Source organism: Genypterus blacodes, unplaced genomic scaffold, assembly GCF_046128005.1.
Source record: "Genypterus blacodes isolate CSIRO-AG114 ecotype Tasmania unplaced genomic scaffold, CSIRO-AGI_Gbla_v1 ptg000438l_1, whole genome shotgun sequence".
Taxonomy (NCBI): Eukaryota; Metazoa; Chordata; class Actinopteri; order Ophidiiformes; family Ophidiidae; genus Genypterus; species Genypterus blacodes.
Window position 1 is genome coordinate 4,552,100 of NW_027467208.1, and position 27,971 is coordinate 4,580,070.

The 27,971-nt window shown below is 44.0% G+C and overlaps 1 protein-coding gene across 1 annotated transcript; it reads right to left on the reverse strand.

Moving 5' to 3' along the window:
• Positions 1–610: 610 nt before the first annotated feature.
• Positions 611–27,963, reverse strand: crybg2 (crystallin beta-gamma domain containing 2). The gene is made up of 24 exons (XM_076139306.1): positions 27,598–27,963; positions 22,955–23,060; positions 20,217–20,372; positions 17,695–20,135; positions 11,876–13,007; positions 11,000–11,656; positions 7,701–7,748; positions 6,604–6,722; positions 5,772–6,003; positions 5,077–5,216; positions 4,856–4,982; positions 4,701–4,736; positions 4,446–4,585; positions 4,212–4,338; positions 3,859–4,016; positions 3,631–3,757; positions 3,490–3,522; positions 3,168–3,280; positions 2,951–3,080; positions 2,735–2,874; positions 2,271–2,394; positions 1,769–1,927; positions 1,491–1,650; positions 611–1,298 (listed from the first exon to the last, which is right to left on the reverse strand). The coding sequence occupies exons 1-24, from the start codon at positions 27,786–27,788 to the stop codon at positions 1,210–1,212; spliced, it is 6,885 nt and encodes a 2,294-aa protein (XP_075995421.1). The 5' UTR covers positions 27,789–27,963; the 3' UTR covers positions 611–1,209.
• Between the last annotated feature and the right edge of the window lie 8 nt (positions 27,964–27,971).

The following is a 27,971-nucleotide window of genomic DNA, read 5'->3' on the forward strand; positions in this document are numbered from 1 at the left end:
AAAATATGTATAATAACATTAAGGATCATGTGCTTTTCTTAATCTAAAACAGTAACTACTAGTTATTGGTGAGGGTGGAATAGTCCAGAGGCCAGGTGAGGAAGATGAGGAGAAGAGGAAGGCACGTATACCTGATATCTGGAGGAGGTCACTGGGGGCAGGATTATGGATTATTTAAACAGAAGAGTAGATGATGGAAGCATGGAGGAAGATGAACAGATGAACACGAGTCCATTGAAACAGCATAAAAATCACAATATTACTTGTCAGCTTTGTTCGCTTCCATCCATTTTTATTGTTTGTATTTTACAACCACGCCCTCAAATATAACACTAAACATTCAATTTTTAGTATCAAATAACATACAGCTGGAATGAGGAATACATTTTCACGTTTGTCATCTTGTCTGATAATGAAGGAAATACACGTACCTCGACATGGACAACAGGACAAATAACCCGATTCATTGCACAGCACAATACAATGTGGTATACGGCATATATAACAACTTTTCCCATAAAACAAATATATTTATATTTATATATATATTTACTGTGAATATAAAACAATCCTAAAAAGCAAAGAACAAAAGATCTATTTCGCTCCAGACACTCTTTTGGCTTTATTCATCAACTGATCGGTCAAACAGTGCCGCCACTTCGTCTTTGCTGCAGGAAAACAAGGCAGATCATCCAGAAGTAATTACAGTTCTAGTTTCTCCTTCGTAAACAAAGTTATGCAAGCATCTCGCACAGGTGCTTCTATTACCCCAGAATTTGCCTCCATCTGGAATCATACAAATAGAGAAGACTCTCTTTTGAATATTCAAATGATGATGGCAGATCATTCCATCGCAACCCGTCAAAGTAAAGGACTGGGATTACTTTGTGACCGACCATAACCTCAAATACTGGTTGTGTGGGTCCGTAATGGTCGAATGGGTTAAATTGTGGGGAGAGGAAACATGGAATGTCAGCGATCACAGTCACTGAGTCAAGGCCCTGAGTTCACCATCTTTGCATTTAAACAAATCGTTATTATTTTAGAAGCACAATACAACAGGGCCCAGTCTGACCAAACTTGGCTGATAATGGGATGATTGGAAAATGGCAGTGGCACCAGGTTTCCGGGAATACTTGGGGCATATTTTGGAAGTGTAAAGAGAATTCTGAGTCACTGTAGAGGGGAAAGCAACAAGAGGATTTGGGGTTAGAGCAGCTCTATCTCCCACTGTTGGCTTGGTCTCTCTTCATTTTCTGCCATTACCACCACATGCTCTTTGTCATACACTTTGCCACCTGAGGAGAAAAGAAAACAATCTCGTTATGAAAGGGAACGTCACTATATTTATGCCATTATGCTCAACTAGGAGACACAATAGAAAAGAATTAAAGGATAGAATAGAAAGAAAACACCACATGAGTATAAGGGCTGTTTTCAGAATACTAAGAAGCAGAAAGGGTGCTCATGTTTTGGGGATGGAGTCTTACCTTTCACATCCAGGACCATGCCAGGGAAAGTACTGCTGACAATGGTGCCCCTCATCTTGGCCATCCATGTCTGAATAGGCTGGCGTGTCTCTGACCACAAAACCACCTTGGCTGCAGGCTCCACATTTCCCATCACCTGAAGGCTCATGACTGGTGACATCTACAGCAGAAACAATATTGATCAGAGCAGATAAATAATTAAAAAAACATCAAACATGTACCTGATTTCAAAAATACTTCTGTTCATCTCCAGGATGCTACAAACTTGTTTTTGTTACCTTGTTTTTGATGAATCCGTCCTGGTAGTACCAGGTGTCACTCAAGGGCTCTGCCTCTGGAATCACCACCACCCGTCCAGATTTCAGCTCCTCCACGCCTCCCTGGACCGACATGTAGTGGCCACTGTCTTTGTTCTTGATGCGGAAGAAATGTCTCTTCTGCAGGACACAAAATGCCACAACACGGTGGTTACACAGACATACCTCAGCTGCTTCTATAGACAGTATCATCCACATGAGAAGTGATTTTAAATGTATTTTGTGATCATTTCTCTTTTAGGAATTGATTCATATAAAATGTATATTAAATCTGTGTTTTTTATTACGTTATTATTATGTTATCTATTCCGATTATTACCTTTTTTTTGCTGAATTGCTGTATTTCTTGCTTTGAAATGCTTGTTTTTGCTTAAATAACACTAACAACATTTGCACAGTAGCAATTGTGTACATGTATGTTGTACTATTTGAAACATGTTCTGTAAACATCTAGTTCACTTACATATTTGACTGGATACATGGAGCCAATTGTGCTCATTGAGCTGAACTTGGGCCAGTTTGGGATTTCAATTGTTTCCAGTAGGACCTGGCGCCCCCTGTAGTTAATGTGTTCACATATCACCCAACTGTAGAGGAAGAGAGACAGAATCAGACACAGACTCTACTCATAATGCTGCAGCAGAGCAGGTTGCACCACCAGTCATGTGACTCCCGCCTCTTTAATGACCTGACATAATGCTGCGTGACAAACTGCTTTCACTTGACTCTCATGTGACCCGAGGTGTCACCTGTCCCAGAGCATGAGATGACTTCACGACAAATAATAAAAGTTTATCTCTCAGGTACTTCCAAACAAGCTGCAATACTTGTCAGAATACATATATTACTCTAAACAGACTGTGACTCGGTGATGTGTGTCCATGCAAATACAAATGCAAATGCCAAACAGATTAGATACGCGCTTACCAGCCGCTGTTGACCCTGACAGAGAGGACATCGTTGTTGAAGCCCCCGTCAATCATGTTGACAATGTCCGTGTTTACCCCGATTTCTTTGCCTTCAAGACATTCCCACCCAAACATGGAGATGGAGGGAACCGAGAACATCTACCCAAGTAGAGAAGCAGGTTAGCGTAAGAGAGAAACCAGCAGTAAACATCCAGGATCCAGGATGATTTCTCACCAGTGGCACAGCCTTGACGGAGCGAATGACAGAGTTTGGGGGGCAGCCAATGCTGGCGAAATTGGGGTAATCTCCCTCTGATAGGACATACAGGTTCCCGCTGTACTTTTTATCCTCGTACAGAACCCAGCTGGAACACAGAGCGATTCATTACTATCACAACATGTCATTTGTAAGAATGCTTTTGGCAGATTCAGAAACTCTTCAGACCCCTCACCTGCCACCCACCACTCGGCAGGACTTGGTGAGTAGTTTGTCAGGCAATGCGTCCTGGTTCCGGTCAAAGATGTGACACTCTCCCTGGAAGTCTGGCTGAGTATATAATAATACCTGAGAGACAGACAGACAGACAGACAGACAGAGAGAGGGGGGGGGGGGGGAATAACAGCTCATATTAATACATTTACAGGTGTAGAAGATCTGTGGAACTAAATGCAACAAAGCCAGAATGGAATCAGGAATGAATCTTAAGCATAGATTAATTGCACAATATTACATCAAATACATAAGAGACTAAACTGAATTGAACAAGTACATACTTCATTCCTGCTCCTGGATTGATCAGTTGGAGCCTAAAAAAACAAAAATATTCATGATAGTGTTATAATCAATAGTCATTAGCATCATTTTGACATTATGTCCTTGAATACTGTTGTCCTAGTTTCTACATTGGCCCTCACCAGTAGAACTGGCTGGATTGAGCAGATGCGGTTCTCATCGGAGCCCCAGTCAGCACAGGTACTATAGAAACCTTTCTCCAGGATGTACTGCTGACCGGAGAAGTCTACGTGTGAGTAGGCGATCCACCTGAAAAGGGCAAGAAGGAACATTTGCAGCTTATTGTTATTTTACCACTTCAAACTACTGCAATGTAACAACAGGGGTAAACATAGCGTCTTTCTACTTACGCCCCGTTGATGACTTCGATGGACTGCGTGCAGGTTTTGAACCCAAACAGCTCGACGTCAGCTACGGCCTCCGTCACCTCAAAGGTATTCTGCTCCTTCATATCGTCCTGCTCTTCATTGGGCATCTCAAACATCACCACCAGGGGGTCGGTCAGATCCTGCAGTGGAGGAGAAAGGCCTATCTCAGGAATGGTGTTTATATTTAGAGGGGCATTGTGGTGAGGTGTTTGAAACCTTTGTGTTTCAAAGAGGGCATAGGCAGTAAATGGAGTCTGGAGTAGACGTTTTGAGTCTGTACATGAACTTCAATGCATATTTAAAGACAAATAAGAGTTCCTGTCCTTGCGACTTACTGCTCGTAACACTCTGACAGAGCGCATCTCAGCGTTACAGCCTCCCCACACCCTCCAGTCATGGTACTCTCCCTCTTCCAGCAGGTACTGGTGGCCTCGGAAGCCCTCCTTCTCATAGCCCACCCAGCTGATGCAACAGACAGAGGCACAGAGGTGAAAAAACATTTATCAATTTTGTGCATCGACAGCTTGCCGATATTGTCTTTTAAATCGGATTTTAATCTCTGAACTCACATTCCTCCTTGTACTTTAAGGGAGCCGACATTATACATGAAGGTGGTCTGCTTCTGGTCCATTCGTGTCATGAAGCTTCTCATGGTAGATGCTATGGTCCTCGATTTCCCAGTAAAATATGGCTTCTCATAGATCACCATCTGGAAACGCAGAGTTTCATCTACGATCAGGCTACAGTTTGATTTTTTTCCCCTGCAGTTCTGCTATGGATTATGATCGTTCATGTATCATCCATCCAGCACTTTACATTCTTACCTTTGGTTCGTTTGGAAATTCCACTCTTGGTTCACTCTGCAATAACAAGAAATGAATTCACAAACTGCAAACAATACTCACAAATGATCCTTTAACAGAAAAATTGAGAATATCAGTGATCGGAGCGTGGAAATACAAATTTGAGGGCCACTTACTATTTTGAGTGGATGCAGTGAGGCTACATAGGGCTGCTCCACTCCCCAGGCTGCAGGGTTAGAGTACCCCCCTACCTCCAAGACACGTGGTATGCCCTGGAAGAAGGGCTGAGCATACACAAGCCATCTGAGAAGAAGAGAGGACACCCAGATCAATCATCGCAATAGAGAATGAACCCACAAAATCTAAACTCTTTTCTCAATCTGTCTGCATGACTCACAGCCCTGCATTAATAATGATGGAGTTAGCCTTGATGGGGAAGCCAAAGATCCTGGCGTCATCAGAGGTATCTCTAAAGATGATCTTCTTCCCCTCTGCGTTCTCTTCTGGGAACAGACTAACTTCTGGAACGCTGTAGTCCTGAGGGAGATGATAAATAATATTATGACATTACTTTATCTAAGCATGCCATCACATTTGGAAATTAACTGGCAGCATCAAATTAAATAATTGTCGTTTTGAGCATTTTTAAGATTTGTTGACATCTGCAATTTATGTAAAACTATGCATGAATCATTTGTTATGTGTGGAAAAACACAAATGCAAATGTGATTTTATCCTTATTTATATCTAAATATTTCAAAACAAATGCACTGTGTTGTTTTATGCTTTTATACACTCTTACTGTGTTGTATTAAAGTAGTGTGTTGTACTGGTGATCAACAGGAGTAAGAGCAACAGGTGCTATCCCTTATTTTGGACACTAGGTGGTGCTAGATATCAGCTGAACAAATTGCCAAGCTGTATTACGTTACATTATTTAGAACTGTCCAACCTTTCAGTATCAAAGAAAAATGATGGAGTTTGATGTATTTTGTATATTGAATTACCAACTGTTATTGTTATGAGTTATCAAATTAACTACAACCACCTCACAAAGCTTTATTGTGACTAACACCTGGACACTTCTCTTACCCTGACGGCTCGTCGAATAGATCCGATGATGAACTTCTTGGCTGGTTTGGTGTCAGCTTGCTTGTCTCCATCCTGCTCACCGTTCTGCCCCGTGGCGTCTTTCTGTCCACCCTTCTCCTGCCCGTTCTGCAGCTGCTCCTCAGGAGGGCTGAACGGGAAGGTGATCTCTATGTCACCCTCGTCTAGGGCGATCTTCTCCCCTTTGAAGTTGGGCTTTTCATACAGCACCCATCTACAGAGGAAGAGGAAGACAATGATGCAGATATTATGTATGAATTATGTATGTACTCTACTGTAATATGAATTTAGAGAAAGAGACAACATGTACTTAGTACTAGGTAATCTCCTGGTGAATGAATGAATGTAGGGCTTAGTTCAAATTCAGGTGTTAACAGAACACAAAAGCCACTTAGTTAAACGTCTCACCAAACCACTGGGGAGTGGTGGAGTATGAATTGGAGTTCAGTCTGTACTTACTGTCAATTTAAGTTGCTGATTGTTGTCTGTGCAGGTCAGAGCAGTGCATGAATCAGGAAATCGCATAATCTGAGGCAAGCTTGTGCATGGGTGTGTTACCCATTAAAGTTAAAGTTGCATTGTGAATGAAGAGCCAAATATGCAAATTTAATCTTGCCAAATATGGAAATAAAGGAAGACAAACTACCGCTCTGACTCTGCTGCGAAAGTGTACAAGCAGATAGACAAGGAAAGATGTGTGTGTGTGTGTGTGTCTGTGTCTGTGTCTGTGTGTGTGTGTGTGTGTGTGTGTGTGTGTGTGTGTGTGTGTGTGTGTGTGTGTGTGTGTGTGTATATATAAAGCTCCTCCGCTCACCCTCCTCGGACCACCCTGATGGAAATGGTCTCCTGTAGCTCCCAGGGCGTGGCGTCGATGACATCGCTGCGTACCTCAATCCTCTGACCGCACATTCCCGGCTGGTCAAAGATGTACATCTGGACAAAAGATGAAAAAATATTAAGAAAGGAGGGGGAAAAAGGGATTCTGAGACATTGTGTGGTTACAGAGTCATTTGTAGAAAACAGGAAAGCTAAGCTGCAAAAGGGGGACATGACTGCAGATATTATCCTCATCAATCATTGCAGTAAAGGAAGGAATAAGTCTGGCTGTGAAAAGTCTGACAGACCAACTCGACGACGTTGCATAAATCAGCCCAGTCTTCGTCACTTAAGGCAAAAGCTTGTACATGTAAAACCTGTTTAGTCGACATAAAATGTAAATCCATTCAGGTCCAAGGCCCTGCAGCATGGAAGAGTACTCAGATGTTGAACCTGAATGTCAACTCCGCCCCTTTTCATCATTGAAGATGTTTGATGAACAATTGCAGACGGTGAGAGGACTTGTGTGCCTTTTAATGGCGTGCAGGAACAGGCCTGACATTTGAAAAGTTTGTTTGATTTAAGTCTCAAACATGGCAACCTCTATTATTTAAAACAAGCAGGTATGCAGTACGACGGCTTCAGCCAAAGCTCGGAAATTCCAAAGAAGGTGTTAGGAAGCTTCTGGGCATTGAGAAATTGGTCTTGGTTACTGGGAGAAGCTGAAATGACTATTTAACAGAAGACGTGCTACAATACAGAAAATAGAGGAGGCAGACTTTGTGTTAGAGATGTTTCCTTATATCACACAAATTCCTTAAATTCTTAAGAATGATCTGAGGGAGAGGCCACTGTAGATCTGCCAGAAGAATCGTATTTCAATATTATAAGATAAGGAAGTGAGTGAGTGAGGAGCTTTGTTTTGTATCCTTTAAAAGAGGTGTTAAGTAGCATTCTAAGGTATTTTGAGTAAGACATGTTCTATAATGAAACACAACTGAACCCTTGACTTTAACAAGAACATCATCTCATCTGCTCAGGTGATAGTCGGCTCAAGCCCCGTGGACAAACAGGAGGTTTGGTGTCCAATCTTACCTTTCCAGGACGAGGGTTGAGTTTCCCATGTTCCTTCTCTTTAGTGAGCTACGGACAAAGAAACAAACATTTCCAGGTAAGTGTTGATATCCAACAGAGGAATGTTGCTCTTACTATGCTTCACGAACAAAGAACAAAGGAAACTTCCACATCTCAGGTCAGACGGGGATCTACATTTTTCAGTATGCAAATGATTGCATAATAACAAATGTTTCTATAATGACCCAACATTAAATCAGATTTGGGCTGCTGTCCAACCCATTGATGAACATGCCAAACAATCCAAACGTATTTCATGAATGTATGTCACCCTGTTCAGCAGGTTACAGGGTAGCCGAGGAGGAAGACGTGAGTGAGGAAGATGGCATAGTTCATGACAACCACAACAACTTCTTTCATCGCCCTCCTTTCACACACTTGAGCTTGTGTGTTTTGCCCGTATCTTTGCAAATGAGCTCGCCCGAGGACTGAAGAAAGAGGAACTCATTCACAAGCACATCACTTACTCTTACCTGAGTGTGTGTGTGTGTGTGTGTGTGTGTGTGTGTGTGTGTGTGTGTGTGTGTGTGTGTGTGTGTGTGTGTGTGTGTGTGTGTGTGTGTGTGTGTGTGTGTGTGTGTGTGTGTGTGTGTGTGTGCAGGCAAGTGTAGTATATGTGTGTGCCTCTGTGGTCTCAGGTATCACTTGGCTTCTACACTGTGGGAGCTCAGTAGGAAATAGGCTATCATTTGGGTCATGTTACCAACAAAGCCGGCCAGCTACCGGCTGTATTAACAGTCTGCACTGGCCTCTCTGTCCATGAAATCATTCCTCAAATTATTGTGCATTCTGCGTTTCTAACTAACAGATGGTAGTTGTAAGTGTTGCAAAATTGGGACTGAAAACCCTTAAAGGTAATGCTGCTCTTTCTGGCAAAGAGAATGCCCTCGTAAATAATAGGCAGTGACTCACAGATATACTGTGACAGAGGAGAAAAACATCCCCTACAGAGGCACTTAGAGAAGCCAACTTATTATGCTAATTTGTCACACTTGTGGTAGATTGAAATCTCCATTTGCCCATCAAAGTCCATTCCAGTTGTGGGATACTCGAGACAAAACAAGTGAGCAAAGAATTTACGTTTCTGTTATGTGGAATTCTACTCTCACAGGTGCTTAGTGCAACCGTGAGCGACGCTGTGAGTCAAAGTCAACACTGACATGCCTTTAGCATTCCTTTAGCACACAATAACAACAACATGAAGCAAGTTTGAAGCCACTTAGCAGGTGGGGAAACCTGATTCAACCTGGTGAAAGACAAACTGAGACAAGAGAGCTTTTTAAATGCGATTGTCAAATGTGATACTTGCACTGGTTGTTACAAGGACTTAAGAAATAAGTATTAAGGTTGAATTAATGTCAATCATTGCGTAATCCTGCTCTGTACAGTCACATGGTAGCTTTAATCTCTTGAGGTCCTGGAGCAGCAGCAGGAGCAGCAGCAGCAGCAGGGGATGAGCACCTGCACATTTCTCCATCTGTCCAAACATGCTGCACAGCCAGAGAGGAAAAGTACAATGTGTGATGTGTTCTGATGCCTTTACTCAGCGATTACCTGCCGTTTAACACATCGCCAATGCTGGCAGGATCAAGATGAGGCACAGCAGCTGCATTATTCATGGAGGACGACAAGAGTTTACTGTGGCCTCAATTCCCAACAAAAACCTCCGCTCACTGTTGTTCCCTCCAGCAGCCCTGAACTCATCTCCTTGAGAATCTCTAACCACAGTTGTAAGGAAAAGCTATCAAAGGGAAGCGTCAATCACCTTGTCATCCCCTCTTACACACAACAGTCTCTCCCTGTCAACTTTGCTCCATCAACTATTGAGGAAACAACAGCGGGGAATGGAAGAAAGGTACAAAAGCAAAAATGCGAGGTGTGGCTCTGTTTCTGCAGAAGTCAGTCAGATAGCTGGGATGGGTGGGGAGCCCAGAGGAGACATCACATACTGACAGCACAGATACAACTAAGTGCAAATAAAGTGCATGGAATGAATTCAGTGTATCAAACGAGTATCAAGCTGAAAACATTGATCTGAGACGAGCAGCTGCTGGGGCGACAGGATGCCAGGCTGAGGAGGGAATTGTGGGTAGTTGAGGCTTGAACAAACACCCTGGGTAAACAGTACCTGTGGATGGCAGCGCACTAATGACTTGCTACACCACTCAGATCCAGTTGACACTCCTTTTAGATTTGCACACGCACACAAAGGTAACACCGTAATTATCACAAATGCAGTGCGCTACCCGAGGTGTGAGGAGGAGGAAGAGGAGGGAGAGGAAGAGGAGGAGGCTTTGCTGCCAGTCACAACTTCTGCACTCTTCTTCCCTCAGGGGTCTTTCAGTAACTGCACTGACAAGCCGTAATGGTTGAGATGAGATGTGAAGATACGATGAGAGTCACTGAGTGTGTTTGTGAGTGTGTATGTGATTGACAGAGACATACAGAGACTGTACAGGCGGCAGAGTGTGTGTGTGTGTTTTTTTTTTGTGTCTGTGTGATATTGATGTTTTCTTGCTTGACAGTGAAGAGCATTTGGAGATATGTTCAGATCAGTCAGGCCAACCTACACACACGAGCACTCGCGTGTAAGAACGTGTGTGTGCGTGTGTGTGTGTGTGTGTGCGCAGACTCACAGTCCTGCATAGTCATTTGAATGTTAAAGCCCTGAGTGGCACACGTAGGTGTATGTTCAGTTACTGCAACCGCAGCCACAATAACCAGGCCTGAAAACCACACGTGAAGTCATCTCTCTCTCTTTCTCTCTCTCTTTCTCTCTCTCTCGCTCTGTCTCTCTCTCTCTGTCTCTCTGGCCTTTTGTAAGCCGACCTGTTGTTTGCCCCGTCGACCACACGGCTGATAATGGAGCTGAGAGCTGGTGAGTGCAGGCCGATGGATCTGTACTGGAACCTTTTGTGTCGTCGTCACTGTAGACACGGCTTCCATTTCAGGTTTCCCACACACCAAATGTTTGCTTACGGCTTAAAGTGTAAATACTCCAAAAATGCCAGTAAAACTTTGTGGTGTTGAGTCACTTCACAACTGCTACTTTGGTTTTAGGACTGCATTCCACTCACCAGTGGCAGGATAATAACATTCATACCCTGTGTGTGTGTGTGTGTGTGTGTGTGTGTGTGTGTGTGTGTGTGTGTGTGTGTGTGTGTGTGTATTGAATAATGTGGGAATTGCTCTGGAATAAATTACCATATAAATCAATAGAAAGGAGTGTTTACCCTCCAGTAGATCATTAGAATACTTACATAAGCGTCAGGGAAAGCTTTGTATTTCAGAATTAAGTTGTTATCAGGTGCAAACTCTTCGGGCTGGAAAGAAGATCCTCCATGCATACTGTTGAACATCTGAGTGGGCTGGAGCCCCACAGAGCCATCGCTGCTAAAGCTCCTCTGCAAAAGTGGAGTCCTCATTGCCCCAGAACCTAGACCCATCCCTATCCCCTGTGTCTGACCGAACAGAGATAGAGGAGAATCAGGGCTGCCGAACGGCCTGTGGAGGTCTATGGAGCCAGTGGGGCTGAGGAGGAGAGTGGGACTGCTGCTGGTGGGCGAAGAGTTAATGATGGATTGCGACGCCCGGCTTATGCGGGGGTTTGGATCCTCTGAGCCGTTTAAGGAGCCGAACGGGGAGGATGAGTTCAACATGAAGGAGAAACGCTCGAAACGGGAAGCGGCCACGTCAGGCCCCGTCCCGACCTCCTTGGCGCCCACGCTGATGCGGTCGTGTGAGAGGCCCACTTCAGGCAGCGAGCTGGCGCGGAAGAGTGAGCGATGGGGCTTTCCGTTCTCCTGGGTCTGATCAGTGGAGGTGGACCTGTAGTTTCCGAAGAGGACGCTGTTGTCCAGGCGAGAGGTGATGCCAGGAGAGTGCTGAGCTGCATTTCCATTAAGCATCGACGAGTCCTGAGGAGGAAGAGTCAGAGGGATTTCTCATTACACTACAAGAAGAAAATACTCTCAGAGGCATGTTGGATATGTTGATAATAAAACTGAAGCAAACAAACGATCTGAGCCTAAATTTCTTAGTTTCCTTGACTGTTAGTCTGTCATAGTCCCTCCAGATAAACATGACATCAAGCAAATAACAAGCCTGGAAATTTCATTTGAATGAGTGTTCAATACCTGGAAATTCTGCTTAACCATGTCCATGGGTAAACGTGTCTCTCTGATGAAGGGGCTCTTCTTCAGCCCAAGCTCAAGAGGCAGAGTGTAAAGTCCATTCAGGCTTTCGGGTGGGCTCCCCGAACTGGAGAGGGACTGGGCAAACGGGTTTGGAGCATCCTCCACAATGGGTGGCAGGGAGGAGAGCAGGCCCTGCGGGGGTCCACGTAGGCTCTTGGGCCTCTGCGTAGGTCCCATGCTCTTCAGCGTGTACTTCAGGCTCTCCATGTCACATTGGTAGGGGGACTCCGCCTCAGGGGAGGAAGGGGGAGTCGACGGGGGAGCTAAGGGGTCGGAGACCAGCTCCACTCGCGTGGCCTTGAACACTCCAGTAAAAAAGGATGAAGCGTCGTCGTCGTCGTTGTCTCTGAGAGCTGAGGCGACGGCGGCTAGGCTGGTCTGATGAGCTGAGGAGGAGACAGACACTTGCAGCGGCTGCGAGTCCCAGTGTGAGTTTACTCCCTCTGCCTCTCCTTCTCCCTCACTTGCAGGTGCAACAGGCTCCTCCTGCTCCACAAAACTCCTCCTCCACTCATCTCTTCTCTCCGCCGCTCTGGCTGCCTCGCTCCAGTCACTCAGACCGTCGACAAGGGTAACTGGTCTCTCTGGGGGAGGAGGGGAGGAGATAGAGGAGTCGGAGAGGCTTTGTGTGTATAATTTGGCCCTGGGGAGAGCAGTGGAGGAGGAGGAGGAGGTGATGCCTTGGGTGTCTAGAATTTTAGCATTCAACAAGTGAGAAAGACTGGACCCTCCTGTGAAGTCAGTTTTATGTCGAAAAGCTTCTTCATATCTGTTTTTCCATTCATAATCTTTGGAGCTTATATCTGTTCCATTCGACTCCACACTGGTGTTTGTTTTGCTGAAGTCCACAGTATCCTGCCCCAGATCAGGGACACCCGCCTCAGTGACCACAGAGAGCTTATGGAAGCCAGATTTGACGCCATCGGCGTCCTCTTTCAGGGGAGAGGAGTTCTTTACGGACAGGGCGGTGCTCAGGCTGCTGTAGCCCGAGTTCATTTTGTCAATTAAATCCAGCTCAGGTGTAATGTGTTGTACTTCAGACACAAAGACTCCTTGCACAGCCCTCAGGGACCTTCAATGAGTCAGAAAAAAAAGGGTCAAAGATTAACCAAAACATAATGCAGGCAATCTGCCAAACTATTTAATAACACCAAGTGCTGGAATCCTTCCTGGGTGTGGCGATCATGTAAAACTATAATGCAAATCATACAGTGGAATGCTGAGTAAGTTAAAGTTGACAGAGGGTCACATTGATAGCTGCCAATTCCTCCTTTAAGTCAACAATAATCTACTGTACAAACTCAACACACACACCTAAATGAGAAGTCTCAACACCGCACAGCTACATGGAGTTAGACATTTTTAGCACAAAGTAGGATCAATATGTGAACAACTAGAAAGGAAATAGAGATGATGGTGTGTGTGTGTGTGTGTGTGTGTGTGTGTGTGTGTGTGTGTGTGTGTGTGTGTGTTTGTGTTTATGTATCAGCTCATTCAATTTGTAAAGGTGATAATCCCATGTCGAGTGTTGTTCTAATGCTGTTGGTTTCTTGAACTGTGAGGCGTTTGACCTTTAACTGATTATTTCAGTCGTTAGTAGGTGCGTCGCGTTCACATGGGGCCGTCTGAGTAATTTCCAAATTAGACTTGAAGGTTAGGATATTAACAAATCACAGTCATCCTCGGCCCACGTGTATAAACACCTCCATACAAGCATAATGCCTGTGGTGGATTCTTTGAAAGGTCACCAGTATAAAATTACCTTTGTGAACTGCTGAGCTGCACCCTTGACATACTACATTACTACATTACACCAGGCAGAGAAAGGGCACGGTGTGGTGTGATGATGATTATGACAACGATTCAGCGTGAACACAACTCTATGAATATAGAATGTTTTTGTGTGGCTGCACATTGGAATCGACTCAAAATATTGTGATGTCATAGAGGTCAGACTCCTGTGCTACCATCTACAGCCACAGTGGTATTTTAAAGATCAATAAACAGATTTTGTTGAAGGAATTGGTGCAGAAGCCTTTGTATACCCAATGTCTCAAGGACACATTCCTCCTACGTCCAGCCATGCAAATTGTACCGGACATTTGACTACAAGTGGTTCATCACATCTTGAAATCCTCGGCTGTCACGACTGGGCAAACACATTCTTTTGCCATACATGCTGTCGCCTCTGTAGATCCAGGCAGAGACTAATCAAATGTTCACAGTGGTTAGTTAACTTTTCCTTTGCTTCCTCTGAGAGCTGAGTCTGAGTGTGGATCGGCACAGGAGGAAGCTTCTCAACCACAAACCGCCTGTGAGTTTGATCAAGAAATGTGACTTCAAACACACAAACCACACATGAGCGACTCACGTGTAACGCCGACCGAGACGTTACGCAAGACGACTTCACACCTTCTTCTCATACATGTTTTTACATCATCCAGATGGATTAATATTCCTCAAGGTACAAAGTGCACACACACACACACACACACACACACACACACACACACACACATTGCTGCTCTAATTGCCGCGCCCGCACCCGAGGGCACCTGCACGCTTCGGCTAAAGCTGCATGGATGGATGGAGAGATGGTTCAACCAAATGGGGGGAAAAAAGAGAACAGATTTGCATAGAAGACATGGAGTACATAAAGTACCACATACTTTCCTTACACACTTGCCTGTGAAAGGTCGTGTGCACACATGTAGTAGAACGATTACCAGCCTGAACAGCGAAGCCACGCTTACATTTACAAGGACAGTAGAATTTCGCTGACATGCACTTTTGGGAGTGTAATGACTTAAATAGGAAAGGGAAACTTTACATGTTATATACTGTAGTTGAATTGAAAATCATTTAATGTTCTCTCTGACAAAAGCTCTTTGTACTTTCTGTGTAAATATTGAACTCTTCTACACTGCAAATACTCTGATACTACTGATTAACTTCCCAAAAATCCCTGTATTGATTTGTTTCTCTCGTGTGAATACTCCATGAAGTTTGGCTAAGGGGGGGAATGTCTGCACTATGTCAGAAATTGCCAGAATGTGCAGATGACGCTCCAGAGAGGACCAAACCCAGCAAAACAATGCATCTATTGCATCAGTGTTACGCCAAAGCATCCAGAGCTGAGACAGATGATCAATACATTCACAGCAACAAAAACTGGATGTTCAGAAGTTTTAGGAGAATGTTCTGCATATGTAAAACACAGAGGGAGATCAACATCCAGACAAGAACACACACACACTGTCAGTACCTACAAGCAAAGACAAATGAATACAGGGTGGAAACCTGTCTTCCCCTGTTGATTTTGAAATTTGGCCAAGAGTTGGATTGAGAGCCCGGAAGCAACGAGTACTGCAACACACACACACACATACACACAAACACAACTGAGAGACAGGCTCCCATTCTGCGCGCCGCTTCTTTTTTATTTTCTTCGCTCGATTGCATGATTACAGGGAAGTAAGGTGTACTCCCTTCTCACTTCACAAGGTTATTGACAACATTTAATTGCTGTTGTTATAGCGCCACCATCAGGTCAATTGATCTTTCAGTAGGGTTACAATAGAGAAATTCAGTCCTGAGGTTGATTAGACTAAGAGACTTAACTCAAAGGCTGATAGATGAGTAAAGGTTGATGAGTTTGTAAAACATTATCAGTCACTATATCACTGGCAGGTTAAGTTGGTAAGCGCTGCCGACATCAGAGGGACTCCACAAGTTTGTCATTCCACCTTACTCTCAAGTTAGTCATCAGATTGAAGATGGTGGGCGGAAAACAAAAGACCTGAGACGAGTACTTTTGTCATGACTCGGATAAAGATCGACTTACAGGGAATTTGAACCACCTTCTCTTATTCTAAATGAACAGCAAGGAAGCAAAGGGGGCTTATTTGTTACGTTTTTGTTTCAGACTCACAAGGTGGCAGATATTGAAAGCGCAAGGGAGATTTGATTTGTCAGTCATCAATCTTTCTTCACCCATTGACCCTTGACACTGTTAATAGTGGTTCCTTCGTCACTACATTCCTGGTGTGGATCTGGGCTCCTTGCGACATCGCTGCAGAGGAACCCTGTAGGACAGGTGGAGCTGGCTGAATGCCTCATCTCTCACTGAGCATCGGCATGTCTGTCCGTCAGAAGCTGCTTTGTTTTTATTGGCGGCTGCTACGACGTGTTTGCTGACAAAATCAATCAATTCTAAAAGCTGGTGACAAATCTCGTTTTCGGTCATGATGGACACACACGTGTATTTGCTTGCTTATATATTGTATTTACCTTTTTGATAAACTTTAATTTTTATTTAGCATAGGTGGGACAAATAGATCTGAATTAATCACTAAACCTCACAATCTATGAGTTTTTATATTTGCCAATACATTCCAGCAAATAAGACGACTGTCATTACATCATCTATACAATACACGTGCTGTGTGTGTGTGTGTATCATGTGGTCCGTGCAATGTACTGCACCGACTTAGACAAACCTTTGCTGCCATCTTGTGGTTTTAAAGACACTGTACACACACAAGTCATTAAAAGTTCAAATGTTGACATAAATGCTATCCAGTTAAGCACGTTTGACATCAGGTCTGCTTTGATTTCCAGATAAGGTGGCGTGCATACAGTCTGTAGGCGTCACAGCACCTCACATTCTCAGGTAAATGTTTGTTTTTTAAAGGCTTAATCTCTTCCTTCAACAAAAATAAACTAAAGTCCCTGCCTGTCACTCATGACACGCAGATTCATCCATTGTGAGCATAAAGCATGCATACTTAACATGCCTGAGCACAAGTGACTCCAGCTCTCCTCAAAGAATCTCTCTCTCTGCTCAAAGGAGAGAAATAGTCCCATATGGGTTCATACATCCTCACATGGTGGAAGTGTAGTTTAACAACATAAATCATAAACAGATAAAAACACATCAGTTGTAAATAGTTGTTATTATTTCTTTAAACCAAACTGAACATGTCCTTGTCCAAGTTAGAAATATTACACCAGTCTGTCTGAAGAGGTTTAAGTTGGTTGTTATGGACAACAAAGAGTGTAAATAAGGAAGTTGTTCAGTGAGCATGTGTTCATCTGAAGTTATGAATATCAACAATACACCAACCTGTGGTATGTGTGTTGTCCCGCCCCTGAGCGAACAGATACCCAAACAAATCAGTATAATTACTCCAAATCTTCCCCGGATCAAATCTACAGAGTGTGAACAATCACGTGGTGTGACCTGTGGATTGATTAGTCTGCTTTGGGTTTCCATGACGACTGTCTGATATCAAAATTCCCACTGATCCTGCGAGACATTACTAGACCCGTGTCCAAAAATAGCATCAAAAGAGAGAGAGATGTTGAGTCTGAACACGTCTTATCAGATGAGATCATGGTAAGGTGACACACACGCCTGTCATGCCTGCATTGCTATCACACATGTACATCAGTTTTGATTTATACCAATAACAATGCCAGTTTATGAGCTTCACAGACCCCTGAGGTTACACATCACACACACCTGCATAGTAACACAAACTGACAACAAACGTCATAAAACAATCCTGCTTAAGTTTAGATTTGAATCAGCATTTTGAGTTGAGAAATGCATACACAGCAAGAAACTAAACAAAGGGCTCAGACTGGAAGTTAAAATCCATCCCACAGACGACACACACACACACACGTGCAGGACATTTACATAACATTTACATTCACACTGATCTCTAAAGGGGGGTCAACACTTGGTCACTTACCCTGACTGGTCTGTCTCGGTGAGCCCGCCTGTGGCCGGCCTGTCCGGCTGGGGTGCGTCTGCGTCCGGAGGAGGCTGATCGACTACCACCTGCTCCCGTGCCGCAAAGGATCGGTGTGTTCCCTGAGTATCAGTATCCGCCCCCTCGGCGCTCTGTACAGCTCTATTGTGTTCAGCCTCGGTGGCATCTGATTGCAGCTCCGCTCTGCGTGTCAAAGTGCCTGTGACAGCCTCCACTCCACCAGTTGGCATGGTGCCTTCTGTGGATTCATGTATGGTTTCAAAGCTTGCCATGTTTTCCACGTATCTACCAGGTATAACTTGCTTGTCTGCCTCTCCAAGTGTGGGTGTGATCACATCATCCTTGGAATCAGTGCTTGTATATCCTGAGCTGCTGGCGGCTGTGGATGGGAGAATCAGAGTCCTCCAGTCTGGGAAGATCGCCCGCCTTTTAAGGGGGTCCTCTGTCGGCAGGAAATGCAACCCTGTGGTCGAGGTTTCCCCTGACCCCTCCCCCTGATCATGCAGATTACGAGCGAGTGCAGCAGACTTGCATTCCATCGGTGTGCTCACCTGCTGAACCGGTGTGGCCACTAACCCCTCCCTCCGCTCCTCCTCCTCCTCCCCTGCCTCTTCTTTCACGTGTGGCCACGCTTTGCTTGAGACTTCTCTCTCCTGCTGGCGTTCAAAACTTCCTCCAAAAAACATTGACGGTCCATTTTCGACACTTTCCTCTTCAGTCTCCTCTTCGGCGCTGTAGTAGACCTCCATGACGTTGCTTTCTTCTGACCCCACACTAAGATATGTGGGGCTACAAAGTCCATCATACCTTTCCATGTCTGCAGAGGGAACAGAGAAAGTCTCGATCTCTGTCGTTTCGGTTTTTAGTTCCTCCATGGCGGGCGCCGTTTTGGGCACGGGAGAGGAAAGTTCCAGACTGTCGGTCTTGTTGGTGACTGACTTGCTGACAATGATCACTCTGTGTTTGGTGTCACCGGCCTGGCTCCCCGGGGATGTTGCACGGTTAAAAATGGGAGGGGCAGAAACCTGAACCTCGTGGTCTGAATTGTACTGAAAAGAGGTTGAACTGAGGGTTTTAGGATACACTGGGCTCTGATGTGTAGACATTGTTTCAGGAATGGTAGGTAACGGAATTCCGGGATTGGAACTTGACTCATTGGTTAGGGACTCTCTGACAAGGACCACTCTCCGTTTGGGCTCAGCCCCTTGAGCGTGCGTCTCTAGGGAGTTTGGATAGTCGGAAACGGGAGAGGCAGAGATTTGCACTTCAGAAACGGAACTGATGGTGTGATGAACGTGGCTGAAACTGTCGGGGTCGGAGGGCAGATCTCGGAGGGGGAAATCTGTCTGAGTTACATAACGAAGCTGCGGAGGGTCGGAAGTAATCGGACTTACATGCAAGGTGAAGCTTTGAGGCAAGAGAGAATCGTACAGGGCACCATAAGCGGCTCTTGAAGGCACCGTCGCCGTCCTGGACTTTTCATTAGCAACAACCACATCTGTCTTGGTCAGATTCACAGCACGGTCAACTTCATCATCAGCTACCATAGCAACGTCTGGAGCAGAAGAAACAACTGAAGTCGACAGGCTAGAGTATAATTTTGTGTCTGCATGGGACTCGCTGAAGGCTTTAACGACGGCCGAATCGTAGTTTGTGTCATAGCGACTCGTCTCGTTAAAGGCTGCGCTTGAGACGGACGACATCATCCCGGAGGTGAAACTCTGAGGCAAGAGTGAGTCATAGAACGCTCCGTAAACCTCAGTTTGGTTGACTGGCGGGGCGACGTTTGGGGTGACAGTTTTGGAGACACTGCTGGCAGTATCGGGAAAAGAAGCTTCATCCCGAGTGACGGTGATTTCACGATGAGTGGTTGCAGAACTTGCAGAAGAAGCGACGTCTGTTTGAGCGACAGGGTTAGACGCTTTGATATCAGTCTCCATTTTGGTGTAAACAAAGGCCGGTAAAGAATCACTGCTTGGAGTTGCACCATCAACTGTGTCAAAGGCATTGGTGGATTCAGGAAGAGAGATATCTGCTTTTGTAATCGACAGACCGTTAGGTGCCATCCCGGCGTCAACAGCTGAGATCGTCTCAACAGGAAGTGATGGAGCACGTGGGGTTTGAAGTGTTGAGGGTGGATTAGGAAGTGTGAAGATCCCTGGCTCATCCATTTGGAGCTCGGGTATGGTTGCGATGGGCGCCATTAGAATGGAAATGTCGTCCAGAGATTCCTGGAGTTCTGGCAGTGCCTTTGGAATGTCGGACTGCGATAGGTTGAGAAGGGGGAAAACTGTTTCCGACTTGTTTATGGCTACTGGAGGAGGAGAGGGGATGTCGAATGTGTGCTTCCTGTCCAGCTCAGGCTGAGACAAACTCAATTTCGCTCTCGTCCTTGTGCGACGATCCAAATCCCTGTGAGCCTGTGAAGAAAATCATTCACAGGTCACACATGAACCAAGGAACCTTTTGTTCTTCCACTTTTCTCTATGCAACAACCTTACCTCCTCTTCCTCGTCGATGTCTGCGCTATTGAGGGCGATGGTGCTCTTTGAGAAACTCTCTCCCTCCTTCCTCTTCCGCTTTTTAAAAGGAAAGGAGAAGGTGGACAACTTTTTGGGCTTACGGAGATCCAACTCAGAGTAACTGTAGTCGTTGTCCTGACAGGAAGAGAGCGAGACACATAGAAGGGGCGCGTGAGAGACAAGGATGGGAAGGGAAGTGAAGGTAATTAGTAACAACAACATAAACCCCAAATAGTAATTGTAACCATAGTATGACTACCATCATGTACACAAAGACTGTTTTTGGAGACAATAAATACAACGATAACAATTACTTTGACAACCGTTCTTCATCCAATCTAAAGGTCAATTACATGCTCTTTAAACGCTGCTATGGTTTATAACAGTGTATAGATTGCATAATGAAAGAGGTCATGCCATCATTTATAGGACTTCTTACACTCGTAAATGAGAGCTGACATACTTTCTTCATTCCAAGCAGCAAAAAACAGCTCCACCCAGAAAAACCTCAGACCGGAGATTGTATACTTGTAGAACACAAAGTACCCAAACCACAAGATCAAATATTGCAGTATGACAAAATAGGACAAAATACTTGCTTCTTGTACTATTGCTGCTTCAGAGTGTAACTGACCATAATCAACATTAAGTCTTCCTACTTAGGTGTCATTACAGCTATAAAGGCTGCTGTGATGAGATGAAGCCACGATAGGAGTTCATGGTCAAACAAAGAGATTTTTGCGATGCCATTCTCGTGTGTGTGTGTGTCTGTGTCTGTGTCTGTGTGTGTGTGTGTGTGTGTTTGTCGTTGAGCCTTGATGACAAAGCGGAATGGAATACAAGGCTGTGTGTCATTGGCATCTGGTAGATTTTTATCAGGGTGTGCCGACTAGGAATTCTTGCTTCCATCATGATGAAAAGCAAAGACAACACGAACGGGGAAACACGAGTTAGGTCTCTACAGAGAAGGTTTGGTGAGTGTGCTATGTTGACTTACACACACACACACACAACCTGGTGCATTACAGCCACAGCGATTTTCGGAAACTGGTGTCCGTGGATGGGAAGACACACAATCGCACATTTACATTAGAAGATACAAATAAGATCATGGACTAAAAAGTTGGCTAGAAACCATTAACAGCAGATTTAATGAAGCTCTTCATCAGGGTGTCTGACTGAGCAGCAGTCCAGCACTGATGTATGTATGCAAGTAGAGCACTACTACCCTCTTGTGGAGGGAATAATAAGTACATCTTGCTTGGATACCTGGGAAACAAGGCTGGAGGGGAGTGTGTGATGTCACAGTCAGACAGATTGTGAGCAAAAAGCTTCATTTGTGGGAGTTTATGTTGATGATCCTCTCTCTTTTAAGCTTCATACACAGCACTTTGTTAAGAAATTTAAATCAATGTTGGGTTTTTATTATCGAGATCACTGCAACTTGTAAATAAGTATACGCATATTGTATATTATATGAATTCTTGATTATGACGATGTTCTGTGTTTTGTCTGAGACTTTGACAAGGACAATCTCAGGTTACCCAGAGTTTCCTGTTGTTATGGTAACAAAAAAAAAAGAAAGGAAAGAAGACATAAGAAGTTATTCCTCTTAATAGGAGTTGGATGGGGAAAATACAAAAGGTTAATAATTAAAATGAATAAATTGAGTCTGCATGTGGTTGTATAATAATAAATTAATATTATTGTGTCTGTTCACATACAGAATGTCTGTCTGCTGCTGCTCACCTGCGGAAGAATGATCTTAATTATGCAAGCAAGGCCCTAAGGGAGACGCGGAGAATCTCTAAATCAGTGGAGGAATGCAGTTACCGTTAGAGCGTCACATCAGAGGGGCAATTTACTCTTGACGAGCAAAAATTAGCCCCCAAGAATATTCCTGTTCAGACAAGCCAATGATGTCTACAAAGAAACGACCTCCACCTGCAAAACAGAGCAGCACTACCAGATACTACTATAAGATCAAACTGTTACCGTGAGCAACCGACAAAACCAAACTGTAACTCAATAAAATGTCATACATGCATCAGAAGTGCAGGCAGTGTTTCTAATTGATGTGGTGACCAAAACTTTTACTAGGTTACATATTACAGTTACAAATCAAAGAAAGTATTCATCAGAGACACGGGCGTATTTAGAATTCATGTGTTTTGACGTCTCATGGCCGGAGGGAACATTGTTTCGGCTGAGGAGAAGCCGGTTCCCATCCAGTGTTCACACACAGCATGTTGCGTCTTTCCTCCGGGGGGTTTGTGTATCATTTCAAGGAGCAGACGTCATTTTCCTCCCAGCACCCGAAAGCTCCAAAGGCTGTGTGTGTATCTGTATGTATGTGTGTGTTACACCTAGCATTCCCAGTTTATGACTTGTAAATATGACTTTGCAGTTTGTTTGCAGCTCCTCCTACTAATTTGTGTTACAAGACAGAGACACATAAATACTTACACACCCATTACGATAAAAACAACAAAAACAAGTAGGTTAGCTTTCCCAATCTTCCAAAAAAAGATACATTTATATGACATATTTATTATTTTATACATCAGTCCGCACATTAATCAGATCCAATCATGATATCAGGTCTTGTATTGCTGTTGTCATGTAATCATGTAATGTTTATTCAGCTCTGCCTCACCGTCTCTGTCACTGACTCACGTGAAGAATAAAGCAACATTCTCAGGTGAGCCTAAACTGACCTTTGACCTGGGTGCGGTGCCGTAAAGAGTCCCCCTCTTCCTGATGGGGCTGTTTGTGTCAGGCCAGGATTCTCCATCCTCAGAGCTCCTTTCAGGCTCAGCCAAACTGAGGGAAACAGAGGCAGAGTGAATTCATTTCTGATCCGATTCAATCCAGATGGAAATATATCAATAAAGATAAGGATGTTCAGAAATAATTAGAACTCATCCGAGCTTTACAGAGCTTCAAATTTAATTCGTACATAGGGAGAAAAAGATCGGGAGTGGAATGAAAGTGATATTGGTGGGGTATTGATGTCGTCTTGTCTGGCTGCCCTATTTGGAGAGAATAAGGAGCCTGGAGCAAAAGATTAGACGTGAAGATTTCCAAGATACCTGTAAGTGTATACTGTACCTATCTCAGCCTGTTGGTGTGGCATAAACAGCACCGCCGTGCAGGATAAAGCAATGAATCACTACTCGGGGAATGTTGACTAGAACAGGCTAAACAGAAAGTGACTTTGTGTTTTTAAAGTGACGGGTGATGTCAGATGTGTCATATGTGTCTTTAATCACGGGCAAAGAGGGAATTAAGTAATTGTTAAAAGCCTTATAAAAGGGTTTTACAGGATTATTTAAGATCTGTATTTGGTTTTTAATCATGAAATAATGACTCAGTTGTCAGTTGCTGAATGTTGACTCAATGTTTCAAAGTCAACACACTTGACACTGCATCATTGATCAGCTGTCACCACTTGAACGCATTGATGTGACAAAGGTTTGCTTTATCCACACACACACACAGGGGGTTTTCTATTGCACAGCTCTAAAGCAGGATCTTAAATGACAGTAAATCATGCAGCCGGTAGTCACATTGCATGTAAGGATGGCCGTGCTATAAGCATTTACGGGTGCAACGACTTCATTTACCCACTAAACTAATGTAATTGATGCTAATGCGACATGACAACATGAATGACAGTCTTAATTCTGTTCACTAAGACGTTGAACAATAAGTCCAATGTGTCATGCTGTTGCACTTTGCTAACATGTTTCAGTCCATGGAAAGGTTGCCTGCTCGCTCAGGCACCGTGAGAAACAACACGCTTTGTTGGGTTTTGGCTCAATTCCAGTCTGTTAAAGGTTCAACAATTGGAAAGCTCCCACACCGACATGAGGGAGTTGACTCCAGTATATAATCCCACGAAGTCCTTCACACCTGTAGTAAGGCAAACAGATGCAGGCAGGCAAACACACACGTGCGTCCGGAACACCTGGTTGTAATGAAATAGGGACCAAGCGCGTGTGTTTTCAATCGTATCAACTTTCATCCCATCAACTGAAACACAGGCAGTAGCAGTTTGTCAATCAAGCGAGGAAGAGAGGAGGTGGAGAGGCGAAGGACGAGGTCATATCCTGTACCAATGTGATGTGTGTTTACATATAAACTCAGTGACAGGTTGCCCACTAACAGCTCACTAAGCCCAGCGCCTTCTCAACGCCCTGATGTGGATAAAGCTCAACAGGATGTAACCGACATATGATAACGGCTCTTGTCTGAGGACGTTTGGAGAATAAACGTTTTGGGTATAATAGCCTGCCAACGTACTAAGGGAGATTATATCTGAGCAAATAATCCAACAAATACATCATCGAAGGCTTCAGGCGAGTTGATATTCAATCCTGCACAATGGGTTTAACCCTCCTGCCAAACTTCACTATAGAGGAAAGTGGGTCAACCTGCATATGAGACAACAATTTAAAAGGCAAGCAGAAGGGTTGAATGATCACGTTTTAAAAGCCAACATGCAAAAACAACTTTATCTTCCGTATGGAAATGATCCACATGCAAACGCAATCACACTTTACAGTTCAATACGTATCAGAGTTAATGTTTCACCGTTCTATCTTAAGAGTATACAGCTTTCACTTTATGGCCTCGTTCATGTCGGGACTCGACATCATTAACACTCGCTGACCCCGTCTGCTTGTTACGCGGCCGATGTCATCAATTGTGTTTTTTCAGGAAGATAATGAAGCCTGGCGGGCAGCTGGGAGGAGAGATTCCTTAGGCGACACCTGATGAAGGTTAATTGCTGACCTCTGACCTCTCGCATAGGTGTTCATGTTTGGATATGTACATGTCCCTCGAGCAAACATCCGATCAATAAAGAGAAACTGGACATTATGTAAAGAAATCCCAATTGTTCCATTGTAAGGGGGAAACATTCTTGGGGTTTGTGCTGTCAATTGGACTCAATAACTCTTTAACCATGAATAATAGATTCAATATACGTGATTAAGATCCTGACGCACCTATTCAGAGCCTCTATTGACTTTGAGAACAAAACAATCTTTAAGTAGAGAGGATCTATGGATCCCTCTGACCCGGAGACTTAATAAGTAACTTAGTTCATTCCTTTAAGGAACCAGACAATACTGAGGAAAAGCTCAATTCCACCAAGAGGATCGATTCCACATGAGAAGATACTTTATTAAAATATGGATGATGAATGGATAAATCAGAAATGTAACACAAATATCCTGTGTAATTGTCTGGATTTGTAACATTTCAGATTTGTTAGGAGTGAACAGAGTGGAGGCTCAGCTGTGACTCAGGCTAAGCGGACCTGCACTGTGGTGGTTGGATCTCTAGGCACGATACTAGTATGTCTGCGTGTGTGTGTGTGTGTGATTGTATTTGTATGACTGCGTTTGTGTAATTGATTAATTGTTTCATGGCAACAACGCAGCAGGTATGTGGAGCGGCAGGTTTTCACTGCGCCACTTCTGATTCACAACTCCGGTTGAAGAGACCAACAAACCAGAAACAGAGGCTGTGGGTGTGTTGGACCTGTTTGAGAGGTAAAGTCAGTGCCTTCTCTACACTTTGATACAGTATATGATCAGCGTTTTGTAATTGTGAGAAAGACAATTTATTCTTCCGCTCAAATATAAACAGTTTTGGTGATTTTATATTGTATAGGGCAAAGTTACTGAAGAGCTTTGTGTGTGAAAACAAAAGAAACAAAGTGTATGGGACGTTAAGGTCATGTCTGTGGATAAGGGCTCTTCCAAATATGAGTCAGGCCTGAAATACAAGTCACTTAAGCACAGTTAAGTTGTGTGTTTAGCCTCTAAAATATATAATAATACCTTGTGAGACCTTGTGAGACAAAGCTGGCAATAGATTCCAGCTAAATCCTCCATCCACAACAAAAGCAGATTTAGCCGACATGTGGCTTTATATCTGATCTGAGACATTTATCTATACTGGGATATATACTTGTATCCTGTTAAGATGCTTTGCGTTGATCTGCCACTCTTGTTTTATTGCATTTTCTCGACAACAACTAAGCAGAGACTAATTTCCTCAGCGTAACCATCGTCCGAAGCAACACACAGAGTAGATAACATCCAACATGAGAGCTCTACCAAGTCTTCAAACTTTGCTTTGTTTATCCACTGTGAGCAAACTCTTGTGTGCACAGTGTCAGTCCATCTATTTTTTTGTGGTATTGTGCAAACACAAGAGGCTGCACAGGTCTGATATATGGCGACAAGAACAACACGACATCGCCGTCATGGGACTCTTTGCTCATTTGGCAACAAATGGAGAACCTGCAAACCTGAGGCGTGCGTGCGTTTAAAGGTTTCACATTGACTTCCTGTGTTGCCGTGCGCGATTGCTACAATCGACTGAACACAACAACACGTGATTGGTTGATTGGGTTCCTGTTTTGGCCATATGGTTGGTGCAGTGAGCATTAAGGGCCTGTACCTCATGTTGGGTGGCAATTCGGGAATGGAGATCACAAATTCTTATCGCAACATCAAACGGTGGAGCTCAAATTTGTCTAACAGACTCCCAATGTTTACTCTTGAGCAGATGGTTCCCCTAAAGTCTGTTTGCTCAACCAGCAGCTCTGCTTGAGTCTTCTTTTCTTTGCTTAAGTCTAGTTTACTTGCATCTAAACGTTTGTTCCTCACTCTCAAATGTTTGATTGAGGCCCCAAATCAACCAGACTTTGTAGTGAGCAGATGTATTGATTTTGCTCACAGTTTGATTTAAATTACACGATCACAGGTTTTATGTTTCGGGGGATCAAAATAAGAATGTTTGCTTTTGTCAAATATAAACACATTTCAATGATTCTGGAGGATTCAGCAGTAGAAATGAACATTTATCCTTATTCAATCTGCTCTTTGGCACAATTACACAACTGGAACAATGGATTTGGAGCTGATGGATTTCTCCAAACCCTTTGTGTGTACAGCTCTGTCCTCAGGCTACCTGGATCGCTCATACCAAAGCAATCTAGTGAAGCAAATCTAAGCTTGTGGAGCAGGAAATCTAACTTTTCAGCCACCATGCTCACACTTCAGATACTGTTGCACCTTCCATCTGTGTAAGTGACTCACTGCATTAGTATTAGAGTGCCTGCCCTGCTGTGGCTTTACATACATCAGGTCCCATTCATTACAAAACTATGCTGAGGGTTCAACTCCCAAATCCAAATTCAAAAAGCTCAATTTAAACTTAATTCCAGCATATTAGAGTAAATGTATCACAGCTGAGAGCTTTAACATGACGTATACATGAGCCTGCTTCATACATGTATACATTCATATGATCTACATGTATGGACGTGAGAGTCACATACCTGATCGCCTTAATGGCTGGTTGATCCGACGCGGAGACATTCTTCGACTTCGTCTTTAATGTGAATAACTTAAACTTCTTCTTCTCTGCTTTATTCCTGTCATCATCCCTCTCCACGGACTCGACCAGGTTGACTTCGCTCCTGGAGAACAAATTTCTCAGAGACTTGAAGGATGTGCTCTTCTTTGCCATCGTCTCCTCTGAGAGTAAATGTCCTCTTTTTGGTTGTTTAAAGGTCTTTAAAGTCCTCTTTTCCGCTGTCAGTGTAACCTGGGGATGAATGTCCCGGGGGTGGAAGGCACCGCGTGGATGAGACGTGTTGACAGGCGGGCGGGTGACAGCTGCTGCTCTGGCTCCTTCATTTTCGCAGGTGAA

Bases quoted from the DNA above. Each gene is read 5' to 3' on its own strand.
- crybg2 (XM_076139306.1), bottom strand. From the start codon at position 27,788: ATGGCAAAGAAGAGCACATCCTTCAAGTCTCTGAGAAATTTGTTCTCC. The intron at 3,758-3,858 runs GTAAGTAGAAAG...TGCCCTTTTCAG, and splicing joins ATCGAAGTCATCAACGGGGC to GTGGATCGCCTACTCACACG. The intron at 3,281-3,489 runs GTATGTACTTGT...TCTGTCTCTCAG, and splicing joins AATCCAGGAGCAGGAATGAA to GTATTATTATATACTCAGCC.